The sequence below is a fragment of the Oculina patagonica genome, chromosome 7 (genome assembly GCF_052425735.1).
Source record: "Oculina patagonica isolate OP01 chromosome 7, crgOcupat, whole genome shotgun sequence".
Classification (NCBI taxonomy): Eukaryota; Metazoa; Cnidaria; class Anthozoa; order Scleractinia; family Oculinidae; genus Oculina; species Oculina patagonica.
The window spans coordinates 6,282,791-6,305,709 of record NC_135764.1 but is presented as its reverse complement, the minus strand read 5'-3'; the positions used below and the strand labels follow the sequence as shown (position 1 = coordinate 6,305,709).

General features: G+C 38.8%; 4 protein-coding genes across 9 annotated transcripts in view; 3 read left to right on the top strand and 1 right to left on the bottom strand.

The window, feature by feature from the left end:
• Positions 1-22,919, bottom strand: part of LOC144661419 (uncharacterized) — a 42,711-nt gene that overhangs the window by 9,920 nt on the left and 9,872 nt on the right. The window lies entirely within an intron of this gene.
• On the top strand, positions 142-4,778 carry LOC144659985 (uncharacterized). 5 transcript variants are annotated; one of them, XR_013572005.1, is made up of 6 exons: positions 142-423; positions 538-715; positions 2,258-2,359; positions 2,474-2,651; positions 2,737-2,910; positions 3,742-4,778. XR_013572005.1 is itself a non-coding variant. In XM_078520529.1 (4 exons), the coding sequence occupies exons 2-4, from the start codon at positions 686-688 to the stop codon at positions 2,579-2,581; spliced, it is 240 nt and encodes a 79-aa protein (XP_078376655.1). In that variant the 5' UTR covers positions 142-423; positions 538-685; the 3' UTR covers positions 2,582-2,730. The 5 variants fall into 5 exon arrangements, 2 of the variants coding, with proteins under 2 accessions (XP_078376655.1, XP_078376654.1); XR_013572004.1 differs by having other exon boundaries at positions 2,737-3,858; positions 4,325-4,778; XR_013572006.1 differs by having other exon boundaries at positions 2,737-4,778.
• LOC144661430 (uncharacterized) lies at positions 15,544-16,422 on the top strand. 2 transcript variants are annotated; one of them, XR_013572270.1, is made up of 2 exons: positions 15,544-15,826; positions 15,934-16,422. XR_013572270.1 is itself a non-coding variant. In XM_078522194.1 (2 exons), exons 1-2 carry the CDS (start codon positions 15,660-15,662, stop codon positions 16,098-16,100), a joined length of 348 nt encoding a protein of 115 aa, XP_078378320.1. In that variant the 5' UTR covers positions 15,544-15,659; the 3' UTR covers positions 16,101-16,422. The 2 variants fall into 2 exon arrangements, 1 of the variants encoding a protein (XP_078378320.1); XM_078522194.1 differs by having other exon boundaries at positions 15,544-15,840.
• Positions 16,459-18,375, top strand: LOC144660874 (uncharacterized). The gene is made up of 3 exons (XM_078521603.1): positions 16,459-16,481; positions 16,894-17,122; positions 17,806-18,375. Exons 1-3 carry the CDS (start codon positions 16,459-16,461, stop codon positions 18,373-18,375), a joined length of 822 nt encoding a protein of 273 aa, XP_078377729.1.

The window sequence follows — 22,919 nt, the reverse complement described above, 5'->3', positions numbered from 1 at the left end:
CTGATAAAGCGTGGATACCCATCGGTCAGGCGAAGAGCCACTCTGTGGATATACTGCCCGAAGTGCCATTATTATTATTATTATTATTATTATTATTATTATTATCTTCTCAGATATTAAGTCTGTACAGCAGAAGATTAATACACGTTACATAACCATTTGACGAGGCATTGATTTCTCACTGAAAAGGAATGCACAAAGAAGTTCAAATATCTTTTTGGGGGCCACTTTCTTGTGCCCCTCAAATTACAGAATATATTGGTAATGAATAATGGAAAACACTTTTTTTATTTGAATATTGTATGTTTTGAAAATCCCTAGGACAAGCCCATGAACACCGGAATGCTGGGGAAACATATGAAAACCAGCAATTTAAGAGCTGGTTTTGAAGCTGTCCAATTCTCGCATCGAAGTTATAGATCAGTGAGTGAAACAGTTATGCAAATGCTATAAAAAGATGAATTGGAAAGCTCAAGACATATGTATCAACCACCACCACCACAACAAAATATCATATCTCAAATGCTTTCTTTGCAGGGATTTGAAACAAGATTTGTGATTGCCAGGGCTATTGAGAATGGCGGTCGCTTTGATCAACAGCAGGTCGAACAACCTAAAAGATTAGGGGGTTGGTCAGAGAAATCGAGTGTGGTACACCTATATATCAAACGCATCATTGAAAAGTATGGTGACAGTTCTGGACTACTGTTACCAGGTATTTATGACTATTTTTTATCCCCTTTCATGTATATCAACAGGACTGATTGATTGAACAAATAACCGAGAACCTTTATTCCATAGGACTAAGAGACCAAGCAACACGATAGGCCCAGCTAAGGAGCATACCATCTACATACAATTACAGATTGGAACCACCACTGCAAAACATTAATTAATTAATAAAGGATGTCTTGCGTCCCACACACTGCCTGGCTTATTGTGTTTTGTAATTTACCATATTTTACTTGACAATTTGTTAAGAGCAACTTTTTATTTAAGTACTGCAACATCAAAGGTGTCTTATTCTGTTGCTTTTGTATAATTTTTACGGGAAAAGGATTTGGATGGATCATCAATTGCCCCTGCAATTGGGCCAACCATTCAAAAACTACAGAAACAAAAAGATGATGGTCCAAACCTTTCCAATGTCTTGTCAGCAGTCAAGGCCACTGACGACAATGAGCTCATGTACCAAGAAAACAAAATGAACAACTGTAGCAACGTTTTCAGATAAAATTTAAAAGAAAGTGTATGTAAAGGGCAAAGAGCTAATTGACAACATAAATAGGAGGTTTTCAAAGACACAAAGAATGCCAGGCATGCTTCGTGTTCAGTCTTTCCCTTAAGAGGGTTGTCATTTGCTGGTTCTGATTATGACTGGGAAAAAGCTGTTATTGACAAGGAACAAACGAGTAAACCACCTAAAAAAACCCTGTCAAAATTCAGCAATACCCAATAATTGTCCTCTCCATCTAAAGTTTAATACAGAAGCACCATTCCCCATTCTATTATCATTTGTGTTAGCAGAGATCTTGCTGCTGTTGCCATTTCAAACAGCAGATGTAGATCATGGTTTCAGTAACCAATAATTAATAAAAGCATCCCTGGGTAATACAGTTGTAGGTTGGGGGAGGATTCCTTGGACCACTTAATGACAACAATTTATTTCACAAGGGACCTCCTTTGTCCAAATTTGATTAATTTCATGGGCCCACCTTTCAGCTATGGCATAACAAGAAAAGCTGGAGTGGACAAGCCACACTCATGACTCATGGAGACTTCTTTTCCATGCCAGTTAAAGGGAGACCAGTCGCTATTCCCATACAAATTCCTCTTTAAAAAATCACTTTCCATGGCGCCATATTTTATTTAACTGTGTTACTATATCCATGTTTTGGCAATCAGGGCAAACATTTAAAGCTTGATGCATGAATGCCATTATAATAACTGTTTTAAGAGGACTTGTTGAGTTGAATGGTTTAGTTGATGTTGATCTGTGATATTCACTTAAAATTTTTAAACTTTAAGGAAATTGGTCTCCTGATCTTCTCAGATATTAAGTCTGTACGAGGCTGTACAGCAGAAGATTAACCATTTGACGAGGCATTGATTTCTCACTGAAAAGACTGCACAAAGAAGTTCAAATATCTTTTTGGGGGCCACTTTCTTGTGCCCCTCAAATTACAGAATATATTGGTAATGAATAATGGAAAACACTTTTTTTTATTTGAATATTGTATGTTTTGAAAATCCCTAGGACAAGCCCATGAACACCGGAATGCTGGGGAAACATATGAAAACCAGCATTTTAAGAGCTGGTTTTGAAGCTGTCCAACTCTCGCATCGAAGTTATAGATCAGTGAGTGAAACAGTTATGCAAATGCTATAAAAAGATGAATTGGAAAGCTCAAGACATATGTATCAACAACCACCACCACAACAAGATATCATATCTCAAATGCTTTCTTTGCAGGGATTTGAAACAAGATTTGTGATTGCCAGGGCTATTGAGAATGGCGGTCGCTTTGATCAACAGCATGTCGAACAACCTAAAAGATTAGGGGGTTGGTCAGAGAAATAGAGTGTGGTACACCTATATATCCAACGCATCGTTGAAAAGTATAGTGACAGTTCTGGACTACTGTTACCAGGTATTTATGACTATTTATGTCCCCTTACATGTATATCAACAGGACTGATTGATTGAACAAATAACCGAGAACCTTTATTCCATAGGACTAAGAGACCAAGCAACACGAGAGGCCCAGCTAAGGAGCATACCATCTACATACAATTACAGATTGGAACCACCACTGCAAAACATTACAACAGTACAGGAAGCGGAACAGCTCTATAAAGGGGAATATGAACAATTCCTCAGAAATCACAAACGTGTTTAAGATGCTGTTGGTATGAGCACTGACATTTCATGTTTAAAGGATAACATATGCCCACATAAGCAAAACATTCTTCAGCTGATTGGCTTATAAATAAGGAATCCATGCTGATAATAAAAATATTTGGACAAAAACCTGAGTAACAAGTTATTTAATTTCCATTAATTAATTTTGTACCCTTTTTACAAGCTTAGATGCTTTAAATTACTTGTGATAACACAGAAAACAGTTCATCATCAGAACCTGAAACAACGAATTTTAACATTTACAAAAACCAGTTAGGTTATTTTTTATGCTTGGTGTTGTTAGAAATGATTTCATTAGGTAAGATATTTGAAACAGCAATGCAAAAAATTGGCAATAACAGGAAAATAATTTTGGAACATAATTTGAACAATTAAAGCTCGATGACCTAAAATTACAGGAGCCGACTGGGCCCTCTTTCAGTGGCCAAGTTTTATAAAAAGCCAGCACCAGGTGTAATGAAATTGGTAAATCAACTGTAAATTATGATAATTAATCCTCATTGTGTATGTCTTTAATCAGAGTCCTGTAAGTCTCAAATTCTTGGAATAAACAGGAGATCACACACAGTTTAGTATAATCTATATCTTTGAAAGCTGGTGCCAAACCGTTAGAAACAATGTCCAAGGCAGAATTGAAACACTTCAAGGCAGTCAGGAGATCATACAAGGGACACTGAAATCAAGGTATCAAATGTCAAAGCCATCTCTGGCTAAGACTTAGGCTCCAGAGATCACAGAATGGAAAGCAATTGCGGAGCAACTCTCAAGACAATTAGATAAAATAAAGACTATGAATTCTGTGATCTTGAACGCCTTAGGAAAAGAGGAAGACATAAACAAAGAAACAGATCAAACTCTGACATTCCAAGACAACATCCATTATTGGAATCTGAGAATAGCAGAAGTTTAATATCTCAGACAAGTACTACCATCTGGTGAGTGCACTCCAAACCAGCAATTTTGTAGAAACCAAACCAACACCTAGAGTCCACATCAACATTCCAAAATTGCATATCCAACCCAGTGAAACCAGGTTCAACAAGCCTGCTGCTGTGAGACAGGGCCCACAGTGGTTGGTAACTGTTAATTACAGCACTGGTCTTTTTATTCTTTTATTGATCTTTTACTTTTTAATTATAATTATACAATATGTTAAATTATATCAAATTATACATTATTATAATTAAACTTTTATTTAGATATATCCTTTCAATATTGTGAAATAATTGTTTCCTGTTTATAATATGAAAAGCGCTATTTGATAGCAATAGAAATAGCACTATATAAATAAAATATTATTACTGTTGTTGTTGTTATTAATGATGAGAACAAGCTATGCACCCCTGACGGCAGTGTAACACCATAAATTTTAACATAGTGTGTAATTTGTTGTTATTGCAGCTGACAATAAGGCGTTCCCCAAATTAGATGGCCTGCACAATCATCTGAACTGTTGCCACTTGCCAAAGCGGTTCGAATGCAGTTTCTGCCCATACAAAACAAATTTGGGTGGGCATTTGCAGCACCACCAGAAGACGTGCCACGATAGTGCAAATCAACCAACTTTAAAGAAATGGCGTCATGAACAGTGAAACAGTACTAAAAGGGCTCCTTGAACATCATTGTTTTTTTTCTCAACAAGAACCTCCCTTGTCCAATTTTGATTTTCATGGGGCCACCTTTCAGGTATGGCACATGAAAACGAGCAGGAGAGTGGACAACCCAAAATCATTAGTCACAGAGTCTTATTTTCCATGCCAGAAGAAGTGAGACTAGTCACTATTCCCATACAAATTCCTCTTTAAACAATCAAAATTTTCATGGTGTCATATTTTTATAAATGTGTTATTTTATGTTTTGGCAATCAGGGCAAACATGTAACACTTGAAACATGAACGCCATTATAATATAAGATCTGTTTTAAGAGGACTTGTTGAGTTGATGAGTTGAGTTGATGTTGATCAGTGATGATTACTTGAAGTTTTTAAAGAACTTAAGGAAATTGGAACGTAACAAGCATATTTGTCTCGCGGATAAATATGGCTGGGATACTGTAGAATGTTATACGGCAGAGCCACTTGCTAGCGACTCCGGAGATGAGATACGCATAAAAAAGGCGATAAAGGAAAGTAAACTATTGAGAGAAGAGAAGCGTAAGTCGGTGGCCCAAACGAAGTGGAAGAACAAAAAGATTCCCCAGCGGGACGATCGGTCTAGGCGCGTGGTTCTTGAGAAATCCAGTGGCTATGTTTCGGCGGGAAAGTCCCTCAACAATACAGCACGTGATTCACAGCAAGTCTGTTTTCGTTGCTTCCGAAGTGGCCATTTCGCGCGCGAATGCCGAGCATCCGTTGTGGGAAAAACAACCGAGTGGTCCCGAAGTACGGCACAGTCTTCAGGAAATCAACAATAGGGAACTTGTTGCTACCGAGTGCGAAGAAGATAGTTATTGTTCTGGTGAGCTTGATTGTGTTGAATTTAATGTTGTTGAAATTGAATTAGCCTGTGCTATCCCTGTGAAAGGAAGGCTGAGGGAGAGACTTGATTTTTGGAAGAGTATTGGGGCCAGCAGGTGGGTGCTCGATGTGCTAAGTGATGGCTATAGTTTACCTTTTATTTCTCTGCCACAGAGGGCATTCTTTCAAAATCATCATAGTGTTGCTGAGAATGTAGATTTTGTCAGTCATGAAGTGTCCAAGTTACTTGTTTCTGGCGCTATAGATGAAGTCTCTAGAGAAGATTTGTTGTGGCGGTCGGCATGGCATGGCTACCAGTGGTGTGTGAGAACAGCATTTAAGAGCAGGATTTGATGTGATCCAACTTTTACATCGAAGTTATCAATATCGTTATCGATCAACTTCACACAATGTATCAACTACAACCACCACAACATAAGTTGACATCTCAAATGTTTTCTTTGCAGGGATTTGTGATCGCCAGGGCAGTCAAGAATGGTGGTAGATTTCATCAACAGCACATTGAACAACTGAAAAGATTAGGGGGTTGGTCGGAAAAATCAAGTGTTGTGCACCTGTACATAGAAGTACAGTGACAGTTCTGGGCTACTGTTACCAGCTACATAATTATTGCCAGGGAAAAAATAAAGTGTTATTTCATTTACAAAAGTGGGAGAAGCTTGTAAAGGATCTTAATTATTGTTGATGTAAAATCTGTTTGTGGTTAGAAATCTGCTTTGTACTTAGATGTATCTTTCCTTTTCATTGTTTTTGTTGTTATTGTAATCATTTTCCTTTTTTACACTAAATATTTAAATCGTAAATCTAATAGTAGTTATTGTTTGTAATTATTATTAATATTGATAACATTTCTAATATTTGTAACACATGTTTATCAATCAATAAAAACTATTAAAAAATGTAATTTTTGACTCTGTGTATCCACTTATATTAACACTGATTGATTATACAAAAAAAAAAAAAAAAAAACCTTTCTCAAATTCCATAGGACTAACTAAAGAGACCAAGAATCAAGGGAGCAACGGCTGAGGAACATTCCATCAGCATTCAATTACCAATTGGAACCATCACTTAAGAATATCACCACAGGGCAGGATGCAGAAGAGCTTTTCCAAGAAGAATATAAAGCATACATAACAAATCACAAACGTGTAAAAGATGCTGTTGGTATGAGCACAGACATTTTATTTTTAAAGGATAACAGATGCCCACATAAACAAAACTTCTTCAGCTGATTGGCATACTAAGAAGGAATCCAAATTGCTGAAATCGAGTGATAATAAATATAAAATTATTTGGACAAAAACCTGAGTAACAAATTATTTAAAATCCATTGTTATTTTTCACCCTTTTTACAAGCTTAAGATGCAATAAATTATTTGCGATAAAACCAACAACAGTTTCTCATCAGAACCTGACTTTCAACGTTTACAAGAACCACATACAGTAGCTCATGGCACTCAATCAATAATTTAAATAACTGTCTTTCAGACCATGTACCAGTTGAATTTCCCAAATTATTTTTGATGCTTGGTGTTGTTAGAAATGATTTCATTAGATCAGACATTTGAAACAGCAATTAATGCAAGAAATTGGCAATATTATATGGCATAAAAGAGTAAACCAAGGGACTGCCGTTAGCTTTCCGCTAACTGAAGTGGATATTGTAACATTCTGAGTGGCGTTATGTAGGGCAGGATTCTCTATGCAGTGAATTAGTGCAAACATCTACACAGGACTTCGTAAGAGGGTAGGTTGCATTTGTTCACATTATAACATTTGCTTATCACAGGAAAAAATGGTCAGTTCCCAACTTGGGTCTAACTGTGGTGTAACTTGGGTTATGAGAATTCCCAACTTCTGACATTGGGTTCTTTTAGGGGCAAAGTTGGGTATTTAATTTGTTAACAAAAGTCAGGTTCATATTTCCCAACAAGTATTTCCCAATATAGATCCAAAATCAGGTTTATAGTGGGAATAAATTGCATGGGGCTAACTTGGGTTGTTGTGAATAACAGTGGGACTACTTTACCCCAGTGTGGGTCAAACCTGGGAATCATCCACCCCAACCACTATTCATTTTGGGGTGTATTTGGGGGCACATTGTATTTAAATTTTTGAACAAAAACACATCAAAATTTAGAAAAGAGAATTTCCCAAAATAACCCCAATCCTGTGGAATAATTGGGATAGCTTTGTTTATACAAGTTGAATTGGAAATCCCAAACTTTGGATAGTTTTGAAGCAAAACAACTTTGAGATCACCAAGTGCAATTTATCTACAGTTACAAACAGCAAACTTATCAAATTGGTGCTTGGTTTTCAAAAACTGTCTGCTTGCCCACTGCTAAAAATCACAAAATTTTCATTGTTCACTATGGGTCATGCTTGCCTTCCTTTTAGTTTCTTAGGTATGATTAATTTAGTCCTTCTGACAATGCAAGGTGTTACCCATCAGGAAAGCCACTCCCAGCAGGTTCCAGAGTGCCACCTGCCATTTGCTACTTGAAGTATACTGTCCCAGTGCACAACTTCAGCTGAGATTCTTAGCCTGGGCTCTTTCATGTATAAGTTTCGGCCTGGCCATCGTGTACTGACTGTCAATGGCTGTACTTTAGCAAGTTTTTTTCCTTTCAGAGACGGATGTAACTTGCCCAAACCATTCTTCCCCTTCCCCAAGAACTTTGACCACATCATCTTTTTCAGGAAAGCATGGTACAATTGGGGTACAAGGAGTGGTGGGGCGAGAATAGTCCAACACAACAAAATGGTTTGGGTATAGCATAACTTTGCGCTTGATTTCGTCTAGTCTGAGAAAAATAGTTTCAGTCGGGTTTTGAACAAGATGAAAACCACTCCAAAACTTTGTCTGAACTTCACCATCCTCCATTACTTCATGAGAGACTTGACCCTTGAGCAGTGAAAAGTAATGGTCATTAGCCAAAACACTGAGAAAGCTTTTAACTTTTAACAACTTTTCTTCTGTTCCTTCCACTTGTGGTGCAGCCTCGATGTCATCAGAAGATACTACTCCATTACAAAAGTTCTCAGGGCATCTTGCCGGTAAGATCCACTGAGAATCTGGATTCCAGAACCAAGACAGCTCTGAAAAGCGATCTCCGTCCCAAATTTCTTTGTTTAAGAAATGTCTTTCATTGTCCACTGAATCCTGACAATGCTCTCTCTCCAACCTTTTCCTCCCAATGAGCCATCAATTTCTGGCACATTTCTACGTCATCACACCAAAGCTTTATTTTGGTCTCTAGTCCAAGATAGTAGTACTTGATTTTGCCTTTTCTTCCACAGTGTTTACAAGTTTGCTTTTTTCCCTCCATGATGTCCCATTTTCCACTGTAAACATGTTTCTGTCCACCAGATTTTCTGCCCTTTGCTTTCTTCCGACAAAAGCAAATATAGTACTCCCTGGGATCCTCATATCCCGCCCTTTTAAGTATGATCTGGGCCTCTTCCCACGAACTTGGCCAAACAGCATTGACAATGTCCATATCACATTCTTCCCCAAGGCCCTCGCAGAATAACTCTTTGCCAAAATTAAGTATATCTTCAAAACTGTGATGTGAAGATTTAGTATTTTCAGTTAGCTGCAACGCTTTAAGAACTGCTTTGACCACTGTCTTCTCCAATCGATTTGATGGAATTTCATCTTCATTTTCTGAAGAATTAATAGCGCTGTCTTCGGGTTCGAGAGTTTTGAAATCCTCAGCTCTTAGTTCTTCATCATTGGAATGGAAGATTGCATTGCTGTCTTCAGTAGCACCCACGGAATCAATTTCCATGTTGCTTTCGTGGAAGCTTGAGTTCTCACGTGAATTTGACCTCAAAAGCTGATTGCGCTTCCAGTGCTCGATTTCGACTTTTCTCGAGGTAGCCTTTCCACCACACTCTTCACAAGGACAGTGAACGTGTCGATAAGACTTTTCCGAGCAACTGCAAGCGAAAATATCTTGCCGATCCCAAACCACTAATTCAAATGCATCAGCGAAAGTTCTTTTTCTTCCACCTACTTCCGCCATCTTTGCCACCATTTTTCAACTTAGACCGAGAGGAGTCTGGTACCGAATTTAGTCAGCGCATGGTCACTAAGCTTTTAGAAGCACAACGCTTCGTGGAGAAAATGGCGGCAAAAGATCGAAGGGTGAGCCTTTCACCAAAAGTTACTGGACCTGCAGACCCTGCCGATGCAAAACCACTCGATTCGTGGGACGGCGAAGACGTGTATTGTTTTATTGGTCAGACCTTTACAGAGGCAATCGCTCTTAAATTCAAAGGTACTGTGTAATTCGGTTTTCCCGTGCCTTCAATTTCCCGCCTTTTTGTTTTGTTTGGACTGCTTGAACAAATTTCCTTTTGCAAAGAAAACTCTTCCTTTCTAAAACCTGATATCTTCCTCTTTTACAAGAGGGATGTTAATTTAAACATGCTGAACTTTTTGTCCGCCGTGGAAATCGCCTTAAAATTGATTTCCACTTATTTGTTTTGCAGACGAAGACATAGATGGTAAAAGTATGATACGGCTTAGCAAAAAAGATGATGAAGACGCAATTTTTTCAAAACTTGGATTAACAACTTTTGGAAAGATTGTAAAATTCAAAAACGAGGTGGAGATTCTTTTGCCAGCACATCTTAAGAGGTGCTACACTCCTTCATCCGTTCGTTCGGATAGTTCCGTTCGTTCCAAACCGTCCATGACAGACTTGGCTACATTTGGAAATGCACCAGTCAAAGTAAACCCCGACCCCCCCCACCCCGGGATATGTGGGGCTTTGGTGGGGATTTATTACCTTATTGGCAGCTCTTTGAGTCCCAAGTAGGTGGGGGATTCGCGCGTTTTGTGGTTCCTGTCCGCAGGAATGTGGGGCATTGGTAGGGGATTCGTTTGAATCGTGCACACGTAAATCCAAGATGGCGGCCATTCTTCCTGCAAAGATCTCTGGGCAATCCAAGATGGCGGCCATTGTTCTTGCAAAGATCTCTGGGTATATTACTGCATGTGCAATCCAAGATGGCTGCGGAAAGCACTCTGACGTGGTACGTATGTAAATCCTTTCTATTGTCATTCAAATGAATACATCCATTGATTTACAGTATGGCTTTAGAAATGTCAACACTTAGATATTCAGGTAGCGGATAAATGTTTGTTTTGCTGGTCCTTAAACACCAGTAAATTTGCTCGTTGATCGCCCGGTTTGTATTGTTCATAGGTGGAAAACCTTCCTCCGTGATGCAGGCATCAAAGAAGACTACGTGCGAGAGTATGCGGAGCTTTTTGACAAAAATCGGTATGTTTTGCTGTGGATGCTATTAAATATAAGATATTGAACAAAATATGTTAATACTGTGACATGTTAAAAAGGTGTGTATATTGAGTATTTTGTTGAAACACAGGATGTGTGCATGCTTTTGACCATTGCTAGTCAAATGCAATTCTATTTTGACATCTCATTTTCTGCAATCTTTTTTTTTTAGATTTCTTCGTCAAACACTGATAAAGAAAAGAAAAAGGTTGGTTATTTGTTTTTAAAAGCCTTTCAACTAATTAATGGCAAAGTATTATTAAAGCAATACTACAATATTATTGGTGCTGTAGAAAGGGCTATGGTCTTTTTTTTTTTGTTCTGAAATAGACCAGTTTATTACAGTATTAAGTGCATCATGTGTAACCAGGGCAACATGGCGGGAAACTCCAATGTTTGTTTGGAAATTCAAAGATATAAAAACTGTTCAGAATTTGCATTTCAGAGACTTCTGGGCAAACATCAAAACATCAATACAGCCTTCTATAATGAAAACCAAAAATCTAAAAAAAATCACTTTATTTTGCACTAAATATTTTTTTTAACCCTCCCTCAAATACATGTTTGCATCTTTTTTTGAAACAGGATGATTCCCAGTCAGTAATTGTTCATCGTTCAAAACAGCTGACCATTACAGCTGATGGCCACACAGGCCCAGAACTTGTTGTAAGTACATGAATTTTACATGTTTTCCCTTTTTTTGTTACTGTTCCTCTTGAATTATGATAATGTAAATCTTGATAATGTTGTTGTTGTTGTTGTTGTTGATGATGATGATGATGATGATGATGATGATGATGATGATGATGATGATGATGGAAATAAGCATATAAAGTTTCCTTATGACTGTTGAGTGACATTCAACTGCAGAAGAGATGTCCTCAGACAGTATATTAATCAGGTTCCAAAACTTGCACTGTTTCTTTTCGGTTTAGGTTGAATCTACAAGTAATGAACGAAAAACTGTTTCAGTGCAATTACCGAGGAATGAGGTACTTGAAAAGAGCAGAATCTACCATAAAGGGAATCAAGGTACACTGACAAATTACCAAGAAGCCATTAACAAGGCAGCGTATGAACTTTGTTTGGAAAATCCAAGGTTGATGAATAATAAGGGCGAGCTTCTAAACCTTTCAAGAGCTAAAGTTGATGAGAAAGGATACGCCTATAAGAAGAAAAGAAGTAGATCAAAGGCATTTGGTGCTGTAAAGGAGCAAGCTGGCGAAGATACTAAGAAAATCAAGCTTTCTGCTGAGTTTCGCCACAAGAGAATTCAAGACCTTTCAGAAGACATAAATAGCATGAATACGACTATGGCTCTTTTGGAAAAAGAGAGGTACAAACAGCATAACCTGAACAAGTATGCTCAAGCGGCCAGCTTGGAGGAACAGATTGCTTCTAAACGAAAAGAAAAACGCGCCCTTGAAGAGGAGCTAACAAAGCTGCAAGAAAAGGAAGCCAGGTCTAAACGGTACCACATGGGCAAGGACAGTAAGGACAAGAAAGAGACTCAAGGAAAAACTCACAATGTTCAAACTAAAAGTGGGATCCAGCTCAGTCTGTTTAAAAGTGGGATCAAGCCTGTTCACAGTAAGAGCAATGAAACCAAAGATTGCAGCAAATCTGGTGAGAAATGTGGTGCTGCAGAGAATACCGAATCTGAGAAAGACAATATGATCATCACTGCTGAGGTGGAGACGACCACAAGGAACAACAGTGCACCTGGTAATGATGAAACAAGAGAAAGAAGTGTTAGCGAAACTATGACATGTGACACAGAATCAGTGAGTGGGAACCATTTTTTATGACTTTGAGGACAAGTTTGCCAGACATGTGTTTACTGCAAAGGAACACTGGGAACTTGTCTTGCAATAGCAGTGAACCTGATGCATTGTTGTTAAAATGTAAACAGTTGTATGAGCGATATTTGTTTCATGTTAATGCCAATCTGAGCAAGGGAGTTTACAGCGGGTCTAAAGTTTACTTGTCCTCTGTCAATGACTTAACATTAAATGAGTTTGTTGTTGTTCGGAAGTTGTATTGCAAGTTGCACCACAGAGATACTACACCAGAGGAGTGCTCCCGGTGCCATCCTTTAATTTGTCTGTCTGAAAGAATTTGTAGTGAGGGTATTTGTGAACTGTCTTCGTTATACCGTGAAGTGTTCCCAACTCTTCAGTATCAGTCAGACAAGGCTGTTAGAAAGCTTATGCAACTGCCTGTGGCCATTTTTAAGCTTGAAATTAGTGGACCTGGGTCACAAAGACTGTATGTGTCCGAGATTCGTGCAATGGTCGATTACGATGCCTTCTATCAAGTGTGCCAAATGGTATTTTCGTCAGAAACCATGAAAAGAAAGGAAAAAGGCCTTACCAAAGAAGCATTGGACCTGTTGTGTCAGCTAGCAACAAGTGAGTCTGACCGATGTCTGATTAAATACTCTGTTTGCAAAAGTCAAGGCCTGTCAGCCAAGAAAGCCAAAACAGAATATGGTTTCAATGACCTTCACAGCAAGGAGAATATGATCATAAAAAGCTGTAGAGCAAACACAAGCCATTCGAGATGCTGTTATGAAGTTAGCTAGTGTAAAAAACAAAGCCACTGTCAAAAGTCTGGGTTATGAGTTACCTGATGATTCAGAGGATAGCGATAGTGACTCAGAGGACAGTGATTTTGACCAGTTGGTCTCTGAAAGTGACGTGTCTGCAGATGAAAGTTTAGAAGAGGGGGTTTCTGATAGTGATGTATGTGACACTGAAACAGAAGTTCATGACCCAAATGTTAATTTCGAAAGGAACAAAAATAGTGGGCAAGAAAGACCTGATTCTGATGCTTGCACTAGTGACAGCTCGATAGCTATATCGTCCTGCATTGATAGTGGTTGTGTGTTAGGAAATGGAAACCAGGTGACGAAAGGTACAGAGTGTTCAACCCAGAGGGATTTAAATGGTACGATTGACCCAGATGCTATGAGTAAACAGAAGGAAGATGGCATGATAGTCAACCCTACTCCATCAATGGAGCATATGTTGTTTATGTTGCGATCTAATGAACTAAACTGGTTCTCATTTGTTGAAGAACTTAGGATGCTGTTACGAGAATTCACACCAGAGGCCTTGAATGAGGTGTTACTTGATTTTGCAAATTATTTGGCTTCTAGTGACCTTGAAAGAAACGAGGAACGTTTGATTGAACAGTCAAGGCAGGCGTTTCTCAAGCGAGAGAGAAGGCGAGTTATGATTATAGAAGAAAACAGTGACATTGTAAGTGACTCTGAAAGTGATAATCCTGATGATTGGGTTGGTATAGATGACATAGCAAGCAAGCAAGCAAAAGAAATGGTGGCAAAGCAGTGGAAGATTCTTAAACGACGAGCGCGGATTAATGCCTCTAAAACCATTGCAAAAGCAGGCCTACTGAAGCGAAGAGTTACCAAGAGAGTATCCAAAGTCATACAAAAATATCCCAATATTGGGAAGGATATTGAAGATTACGTCAGGGAACAAAAAGTAGGAGCCGATGCGTGGCGCAGGACTGGCGTTTTGACTTTTTCCTATGGTAAAAATCAGGAAAACAGCGGTCTTAAAGTGACATACAAACGTATCAAGGAACACCTTGAGAAAAAGTATCAAACAAAATTTTCGCATGCCACTATTGTCCAGTTGTGCGTAGCAAGAAACAAGAGACGGATCAGTGCAAAAAGGTACCAAGGGGTTGCTAAGGTGACTTGCCGTCGTGCCAGGAAAGGCTTCTCAATAAAGCTAAATCCAGATGCCCATTACAGCACTGCAATGTATAGTAATCTGGATAAATTACAGAAGAAAGATGGCACAGCCTCCTCGATTCTTAATAGAGATGATGCTGCTGGATTTAGGTTAGATACCACCTACACACATCGCCAGCATTCTGCACTTTCACTTTCTGATGATGTGGAGGTGACCACTAGAGCCGATTACATGAACAAATATTCATCAACACTCCAAGTATCTTCTTATATGTTTCTGGAAACTGAGACAACACCTGAAGTATGTTGCGGATTTGTCAAAGCTCATCACTTGCATGAAAAATCCCCTGCACAGCACATGGCGGATTTGCGTACGCTGGAGGAAAGTTCTGACTTTAAAGATCTCTTTGGTAAACAGGTTGAATTTATTAGAGTGGATGGAGGTGCAGATGAAGGACCATCTCATATAGAAGTTCAATTCATGTGGACAGAAAGGCATCTTAGCAAAGCGACAGAATGTCTGGTGGTCACTACCCGACACTCTGGAGGATCATATTTGAACAAAGTTGAACTTCTAAATGGATGCTTAGCCAAGGGACATTCCAATCTTTTTATACCCTCTACTATTGGGGGTGCTTGCGACAGCAATGAACAGTTAGAGAAAAACCTAAATCTTGCTATCGACGTTTATATTAATAGGGTAAATGGAGCACCCTGTGGAAATGGAACAATACATTTATTTAAAGGATCTTCTGAAGAATTTGCAAAGCATGCCAAGGACAGGCGGCCGAATCTCTTAACCTTTCTAAGAGGCACAAAAAAGGAAAAAAAGTCCCTAAAAGAACGTGAGCCAACACTCTATGCCTACTTTGAAGAGTTATGGGATGTACGCAGTCGTCATATGGTGAAGAATCTTCGTGCGCAGTATGTGTTTATGTTACTTCCATGCTTTCAAAAGAGCTGTGCTCATGTGAAATGCCAGGCAGGTGAGGACAAGCTGGAGTTAAAGTTGTTTCCAAACGGCCCATCACTGGAGTACTTTCCTATCCCAATCCCAGATCCTAATCGCCCTTGGGGTGCGGACTGCAGTAAGTGTAAGGGGACATGTGCGGGCCATTTCCTGCCACCTGATGATCATCTGGCACATTACAGAAAGCATGGTAGAGAAGGGATGATGGTCAAGCCCGGCCCCCTCAAGAATTATTGCAGATGCCCACAAGATGCTTCTTGCAAAGAAGATGCAGCGAAACAAAGAGACAATAACTGACCTAGCAAAGAAAACATTGCTTCCAATGGATGATGTGCGAATGTGGCTGGAACATCTTGATCAGGTGCACAAGAATAGGGTGGAGGGAGCACAACGAGCAGCAGCAAAAAGAAAGTCAAAGTCAGGAAAGAAAGGTATTTTTGAATGTTCATATTTTGTCCTTCTTTTAGACATTAAACAGGACAACTTGTTGATTTCCTCGTAATTTTTTTCCCTCTGTCCTACAGCAGTCCAAGCGGATGCATATTGCCTCTGTGGCGAAGGTGAACATGGGTTGATGATATCCTGTGATGGAGAAAATTGTCCAATTTTTTGGTTCCATGTCAATTGTGTTGGTCTATCTGAAGAGAGTGTTCCCGGTGGTTCTTGGTACTGCCACCAATGCAAACATTAGGTATTGGTATAGCAGAAGAAAGCAGTTTTATACATTGTATGTGAAATGAACTGTGCCTGCCCTAGGCTATCATAACTGTAACAATATTATTGTGAATAGTGCTCTCAAGCTCACAGCAAACTGGCATATTAAATTGTGAATTCTGCTGCTTTGTGAAATTTTGCAAAGGAAAATTTATATAAAGCAACATCTTTAGTTGCCCCAGGGGGTGGGGCATTTACTGCTATTTTCCACAAAATGTTTCTCCACATGGTGGGGCATTTGTCACTTTTTGTACGCTATTCAGAACCAATCCCCACCTATATCCCGGGGTGGGGGGGGGGGGGGTCGGGGTTCACTTTGACTGGTGCAAAAGGAAATGGAAATGCTGTACAAGGCAAAGTATGTCACATTTATTCCTGGGATTACAAATATCATGTGTTTATTTCATTGTCATATTTATTTTGAAATAAAAGCTTAGTTAACAACTCACAATTTTGCTCAATGTCAAAAGTATTCTTCCATATGTAGAGTGAATTAATGCACATGCACGAGCATGTTGTATCTCCTTGTGAAGTTGTGTCACTTTCCTTTCTAAGAATAGGAAGGTAGCGCTTGCAGCTGTTTGTGTCTAAATAGATGTAAACAAATTTATTTCAATAGCATCATTATAAAATTTTGACTCGCCTTTACTTTCCAACCCGACAACAAGGTAAATAGACGTGGAATGTTGTCTAGTTTGTACTGAAATTTAAAGCGAAGAATAAAATTGCTTAAGAGTGATGAGCTTACGTTTTTCTTTTCTTTTTCTAAGGAGAAGTCAAATACAGAAAGCTGCCGTTAAAGTTTGGCCAGGGAATGAATTCCCTAACTTTAGAACTGCTGAAAATAAAAACAAGCTGGATGAGTTGGCTGAAAGCCTGAAAGAAGAATGTTCAATTCCTGAAATACAATTTGGTGTTGAGGGCATCAGAAAGCACATTCAAAGTGTGTTTAATGAAAGGAGAAGATTGAGAAAGCGCGAAAAGATTGATTATGACCTGGTGAGACTAATTTTATTACATAGTTAGAAAATTTTTATAAATGCAACTGCATGTGCTATTATTATTTCAATTTTGCTTTAGTCTGTCAGTGAAAACATGCAACTTTTTCAAAAAAAATGTTTTTTATATATAAATCAAAACTATAACAAAATTCTCGAACGTGATTGGTTATCAGCAGCCCGATTTGAGCACTAATAGGACAGTGTACGCGTCATGCTTGTAATTGGACAGTGTAATAGGACAGTTTACGCGTCATGCCTGTGTAATTGGACAGTACGCATCATTTTGCGCGCGCTGTTGTTGTGCATTTTGTTGTGTAGAATGTTTTTCAGTATTCATAAAGACGTTTAACTATTCAACCGAAGGTTAGTTTCTTTCTCAAATTTTGTTATAGTTTTGATTAATTGGTAACAGGACTTCGTGTCGTCCAATTCTGTCTGTAATCATACTCGTGATTAAACAAATCGGACTCCCGCTTCGCGGTCGTCCGATTTTGTTAATCACTCGTATGATTACAGACTGAATTGGACTCCACTCAGTCCTATTACCATTATTTATAATAGTTGCTTCAAAGAAATGTCTGCAGTAAATACTTTTGGTGTGTCTTCAATTTATTTGGAGAATTTGATGTAACTGCATTTCAGTTACTAAGATTCTGAACAGATAAATTCCATATTTTGCAGCCTGACAAAAGGATGTCACTCAAAGACGACAAAGGAAAGCCTCCACTGCCGACGATGTCAGTGTATGATAATGATGAGGTCAACAAAAATAAAGAAAGCAATGATAGTAATGAGGGTAGTGATGAAAGTGGGGACACTGAAATACTTAATTCACTCAGTGAAAACTCTGATCATGATGGACCTGACGAATCACAGCCAGCACTAAAAAAAGCCAAAAAGATAAAGAAAAAAAATGTCACAGGAAAAAAACAAAACAAAAATGATTCAAGTCAGTCTAGTAATTCAAATCTTAAGGCTGATCAGGAGGTGTCAGCAATTAACTTAAGTGCCAAAAGTGCTAAAGTATTGCTTTTGAGCTACTCTGGTGAAGCAGCTGTAGAAGATATAAGCAGAGAATATTTGTATCAGATAATTAAAGAGCTTGGAGGAAAAGTGTCTTTAGCAAAACAACTGCAAGGAGATGCCCTTTTTAAAGCAGTTGCGGTTAAGCTTGTTAATCATGGACTTGTCAGTATCAAGGCTGGGGCAACCTTGACAAATCTCAAGCGCTCTGATATTATCACAAAATAATGTAACTGATTGGGAACTTAATGTTTGCATTGTTAAGTTTTGATTTTGTCCTTCAGGAAAGATTCTTGAAGTGCTCTCTTTATATCAGAAAATAATACAAATGTTTGCCTACTGGGATTAATGAATGTCATACATAAGGTTTGAAAAAGATAGTCATGGATGTCTTTCACAGGGAACATGTTTGTATCATTGAGTTTTGACCTTCCCTTGTTCAGTTTACACATGAAATATATCACAATAACAAGTGTTTCTTTCCAAATGCTAATTTTATTCAGCTTTGCATGATGAGGTCAAAGAAGGCAATGATTGTATCAGTAATGATGGTAGTAATGAAAGTGGGGACACTGAAATACTTAATTCCAGCAGTGAAAAATCTGATGGACCTGATGAATCACAACCAGTGCTAAAAAAAAGCCAAAAAAAAAAAACAAAGGAAAAAAATGTCACAGGAAAAAAACAAAACAAAAATGATTCAAGTCAGTCTAGTTATTCAGATCTTAAGACTGATCAGGAGGTGTCAGCTATAAACTTAAGTACCAAAAGTGCCAAATTATTGCTTTTGACCTACTCTGGTGAAGCAGCTGTAGAAGATATAAGCAGAGAATATTTGTATCAGATAATTAAAGAGCTTGGAGGAAAAGTGTCTTTAGAAAAACAACTGCAAGGAGATGCCCTTTTTAAAGCAGTTGCAGTTAAGCTTGTTAATCATGGACTTGTCAATATAAAGGCTGGGGCAACCTTGTTAAATCTCAAGCGCTCTGATATTATCACAGAATAATGTAACTGTTTGGGAACTTGATGTTTGTATTGTTGAGTTTTGATTTTGTCCTTCAGGAAAGATTTTTCAAGTGCTCTCTATATATCAGAAAATAATACAAATGTTTGCCTACTGGGATTAATACACAAGGGTTTGAAAAAGATAGTCAGGGATGTCTTTCACAGGGAACATGTTTGTATCATTGAGTTTTGACCTTCCCTTGTTCAGTTTACACATGAAATATATCACAATAACAAGTGTTTCTTTCCAAATGCTAATTTTATTCAGCTTTGTAGATGGTCCTTTTATTTCCCTAATTTCAGCCTTCTATTAGGAATAGGAAGAAAAATGTACCTGCTTTTAGTTAATCGTTAGTAATAAATCAACAATAAGTTTGAAAGTATAAGGACAAGTAATTCTGTATCATTTAAGTAGCAAGCTGGCAATATCTTATATGGTAATTGGAATAGAATGGAATAGCTCAACAAATGGAAGTAATTAAAAGTTACATTTCTTGGAAAGTGTGTTTTTGACCTGTGTTAACCCAGTATATGACTTATAGTACTTTTGGGTTGACTTGGTGCTCATGTTGGAAAAAAGTTACCACAATTGAAACCCAATAAAGTGTGCTTACTTTGTGACAAGTTTGGGGTGAACTGAGGCCTACAAAAACCCAAGAATAACCCAATTTGTGGTTGACGTTGTGCCCATGTTGGACAAAGTTAAACCCAATATAGTGTACTTACCTTGGGACAAATTTGGGTAAACTAAGGACTACTAAAACCCAAGGTTAACCCAGTGTTTGGGTAAAATTGGGGTTTACATTGGGAAAATTAGAAATCCCTATTTCATCCCACTTTGGGTACATGTTGGGAAGTGGTTCCCATTACCCAAAGTGGATTTAAATTTGGGAATTGTTTAAACACCCAATGTGGACCCAAGTTGGACCCTAGTTAGTGCCAAAGTAAACCCAGCTTGGGAAAAAACAATTTTTTCCTGTGTATGTGGCCTGTCTGTTAACTTAACAACAACTCACCAAATATTTCAATCTTTATCAACACTGTAAAACATCGCACACTGAAAGTTCAATAATAATAATAATAATAATAATAATAAATAATTTACTTATATTGCGCAATTATCAATTTAAAAATTTTCAATTGCGCATTACAATATAGTTAAAAAAAACTAAGTACAACATCAGTCCCAAATTAAACAGACACTTTCACTTGACAAGAAGAGTTGAAACATCACAATAACCAGATGCAACTAAGAGGCTGATTGAAAATTTCGTGCTAAATTAATTCTGACGAAACTTAAACATGAGGCAATGTAGTCTTCAGATTCTTGAAAGTTATTACTCTTTACAGTTTCATGTTTAGATGTGTATTAAGTGCACACCAGTTTATTAATTCTTCTGTAAAAATACAATCAAAACTGTTTTACTCTGATTAAGCTTTTATGCAAAGTGATATGGGCATCTGTCTCTGGCATACAAGGTCAGTTTATGTGTGTCACGTGTTGTAATCTGTTTTCAAAGGGGGCCAAACATTTCTCTTTGTCATTTTAAGGTCTTTATTATGCCTCACCATTCGTTATTTGATGGCACGCTTTCCTCTCACCAGTTTCCTTTTGCTTACTTTTCAGCAAATGGGCAACCACCATCCTAGCCCTGGAAAAATGTTTCCAACTTTGGGTTCAACAATTTTAAAATTTCTGAGGAAGACGGTCCCGTTTTCCAGGCACCAAGGAGCGGTCATGTTCGCCCAAGATTTCAAGTTTATTCTGGATGTCATGGGCATCAAAACTGAGGCAGCTCTACAAGGTAAGCTGGCAAGCCGTAATTCATTTCCCATTTTGTGCATCACCAGACTGCATGCACAAGGGTTGTGACCATTATTTAAAGGTTTCAAATGCTTGCATGACTGATCACCTTGTGTTACCAGAAACACCAAGAAAAGGATTGTAGACAGACTTAAGGAATGTTGATACACTATACCAGCAGAACACATGGACCCATTAGGCCCCTATTTTGTATATTAGCCAGGAGTCCAACTTTTAGTATGTACTCTTTTTGTTATTTTAAAGTTTTTGTATATAATTTACATAAAGTAGGTTTATACACATTATAATCAAATTGAAGTAGACTTTTCTAATATTTTGGTATTGTCAAGTGGCACATTTCCACAAAATAACAAAAAAACAAGTAAATGTGGTAGGTCAATAACTTTGAAAGTATAAAGTTGCCTTCTTTTCTTGTTGTTAAAAATTAATATCATGATTTACCCCATGCCTTGAAGAATACAGCAGATCAGGAGCCTAGCTAGCCATTTTGTATTCTGCAGTACTAGACTTGTTACATGTCACGCGTCACGCGGGTTACATTTATCCATAACCCCTTGTGGGTCATTGCTCAATAACCATGTGCTCAACTCGGTTCAGCCATCTTGATGAACATTAAATAATTCATATACGTTTATGAAATGTCTGACGACTTCTTGAATCTTATTACATGGTGTCAGAAGTGAAGAACCGAAAGCTTCAACAATTCAGCCTGGTCTCTCGTGACTGATTGCATCCAGACTCGTTCTATCAGAACGCTTCGAACTCGCCGTCTCTCTCCCATCGATCGACTCATCGCGGTTTGGACTATTTTCCGAACTTACTTATCTTCTCTTCTCACCGCTCATCGATCGACTCATCGTTGTTTGGGACTCTTTTCCCCTCCGTCATCATGGGCAAAGATCGACCTGTGTTTGACGCCAGCTCAGAGGATCGTCGTTGAGCTTTCAAATTCTTCATTGCAAACTTTAGAGATTATTGTATCATGGAGGACTACATCAACCCTGCTAAGGCTGTGGAGAGCGACGACTACTGGATACCAGCGAAACGACCTAAAGTTATGGCGGCTCTTCGACGAGCTTTCCCTCAGGCCGAATGGGATGTACTTACCACAACCATCGACTTCCAAATCGCCGATGAAGATAAACAACATCCGGCCAAACGGTTAGCTAAACTATCCAACCACTATCTTGGCGAGGAACCCATCATCCAATGCACTCATCATTTTCTTCGCATTTTAAAGCAGGACCCCGGAATGAGCATTCAACAGTGGCATACTTTAGTGCGACTAGAGTACTACAAATGCAATTTCCCTTCAGCCGTCGACGACAGGCTGCAGAGAGACATTTTTGTGATTGGGCTAAATGACACCTTCAAGCAGTTTCGCAGCGACCTAATCTCACGAGAGAACCTGGCTTCTTTAACCTTCGAACAAGTAATCAATAAGGCTCTGGACTTTGAGGCTGGCCTCAAGCTTACGACAAACATGCAGGACAACCCCTTCCAGACTTTCCACCCAGAAGCTATGTCTATGCTAAACCTCCCCCAAGTACCATTGCCTCACCACATCAGACCAATACCGCTCCACTCTTTCCTGACAAGCTCCGACCCAACCCATTAAACCAACGTCCACCATATGTTCCATCCGCAGTTTTCACAGCATCACCGAATAACGCCAGTCTATGCCTTCAAATATATGCTGCCCTACGTGCCAGTGGGCACAATGGGCAGTGAGTGAGTGAGTGATGCCTTCAAATGCCCCTCCCTCGACCCCAACAGTTCTACCTGAGTCAAGTTCTGAAGTGCCTTCATTGCCCTGTCCCATCACCCCACCGCCTGCATCCCCCTCTCCAATCCCCTGTGCTTCTCCTGTGTCACCCAGTCCACCAGCACCTCAAACAGTTACTCGTAGTGGCCGAGTCGTTCGACGACCTGCCCGCTATTC

What these genes read in the sequence shown, in the direction of transcription:
- LOC144659985 (XM_078520528.1), top strand. Translation starts at nt 331, where the DNA reads ATGAACACCGGAATGCTGGGGAAACATATGAAAACCAGCAATTTAAGA. An exon ending in CGCATCGAAGTTATAGATCA is followed by an intron (nt 424 to 537) that starts GTGAGTGAAACA and finishes CTTTCTTTGCAG; the next exon opens with GGATTTGAAACAAGATTTGT. An exon ending in TTCTGGACTACTGTTACCAG is followed by an intron (nt 716 to 801) that starts GTATTTATGACT and finishes TTTATTCCATAG; the next exon opens with GACTAAGAGACCAAGCAACA.
- LOC144660874 (XM_078521603.1), top strand. Translation starts at nt 16,459, where the DNA reads ATGGAAATGCTGTACAAGGCAAA. An exon ending in GAAATGCTGTACAAGGCAAA is followed by an intron (nt 16,482 to 16,893) that starts GTATGTCACATT and finishes TCTTTTTCTAAG; the next exon opens with GAGAAGTCAAATACAGAAAG. An exon ending in AAAAGATTGATTATGACCTG is followed by an intron (nt 17,123 to 17,805) that starts GTGAGACTAATT and finishes CATATTTTGCAG; the next exon opens with CCTGACAAAAGGATGTCACT.
- LOC144661430 (XM_078522194.1), top strand. Translation starts at nt 15,660, where the DNA reads ATGCTTCTTGCAAAGAAGATGCAGCGAAACAAAGAGACAATAACTGAC. An exon ending in GTCAAAGTCAGGAAAGAAAG is followed by an intron (nt 15,841 to 15,933) that starts GTATTTTTGAAT and finishes TCTGTCCTACAG; the next exon opens with CAGTCCAAGCGGATGCATAT.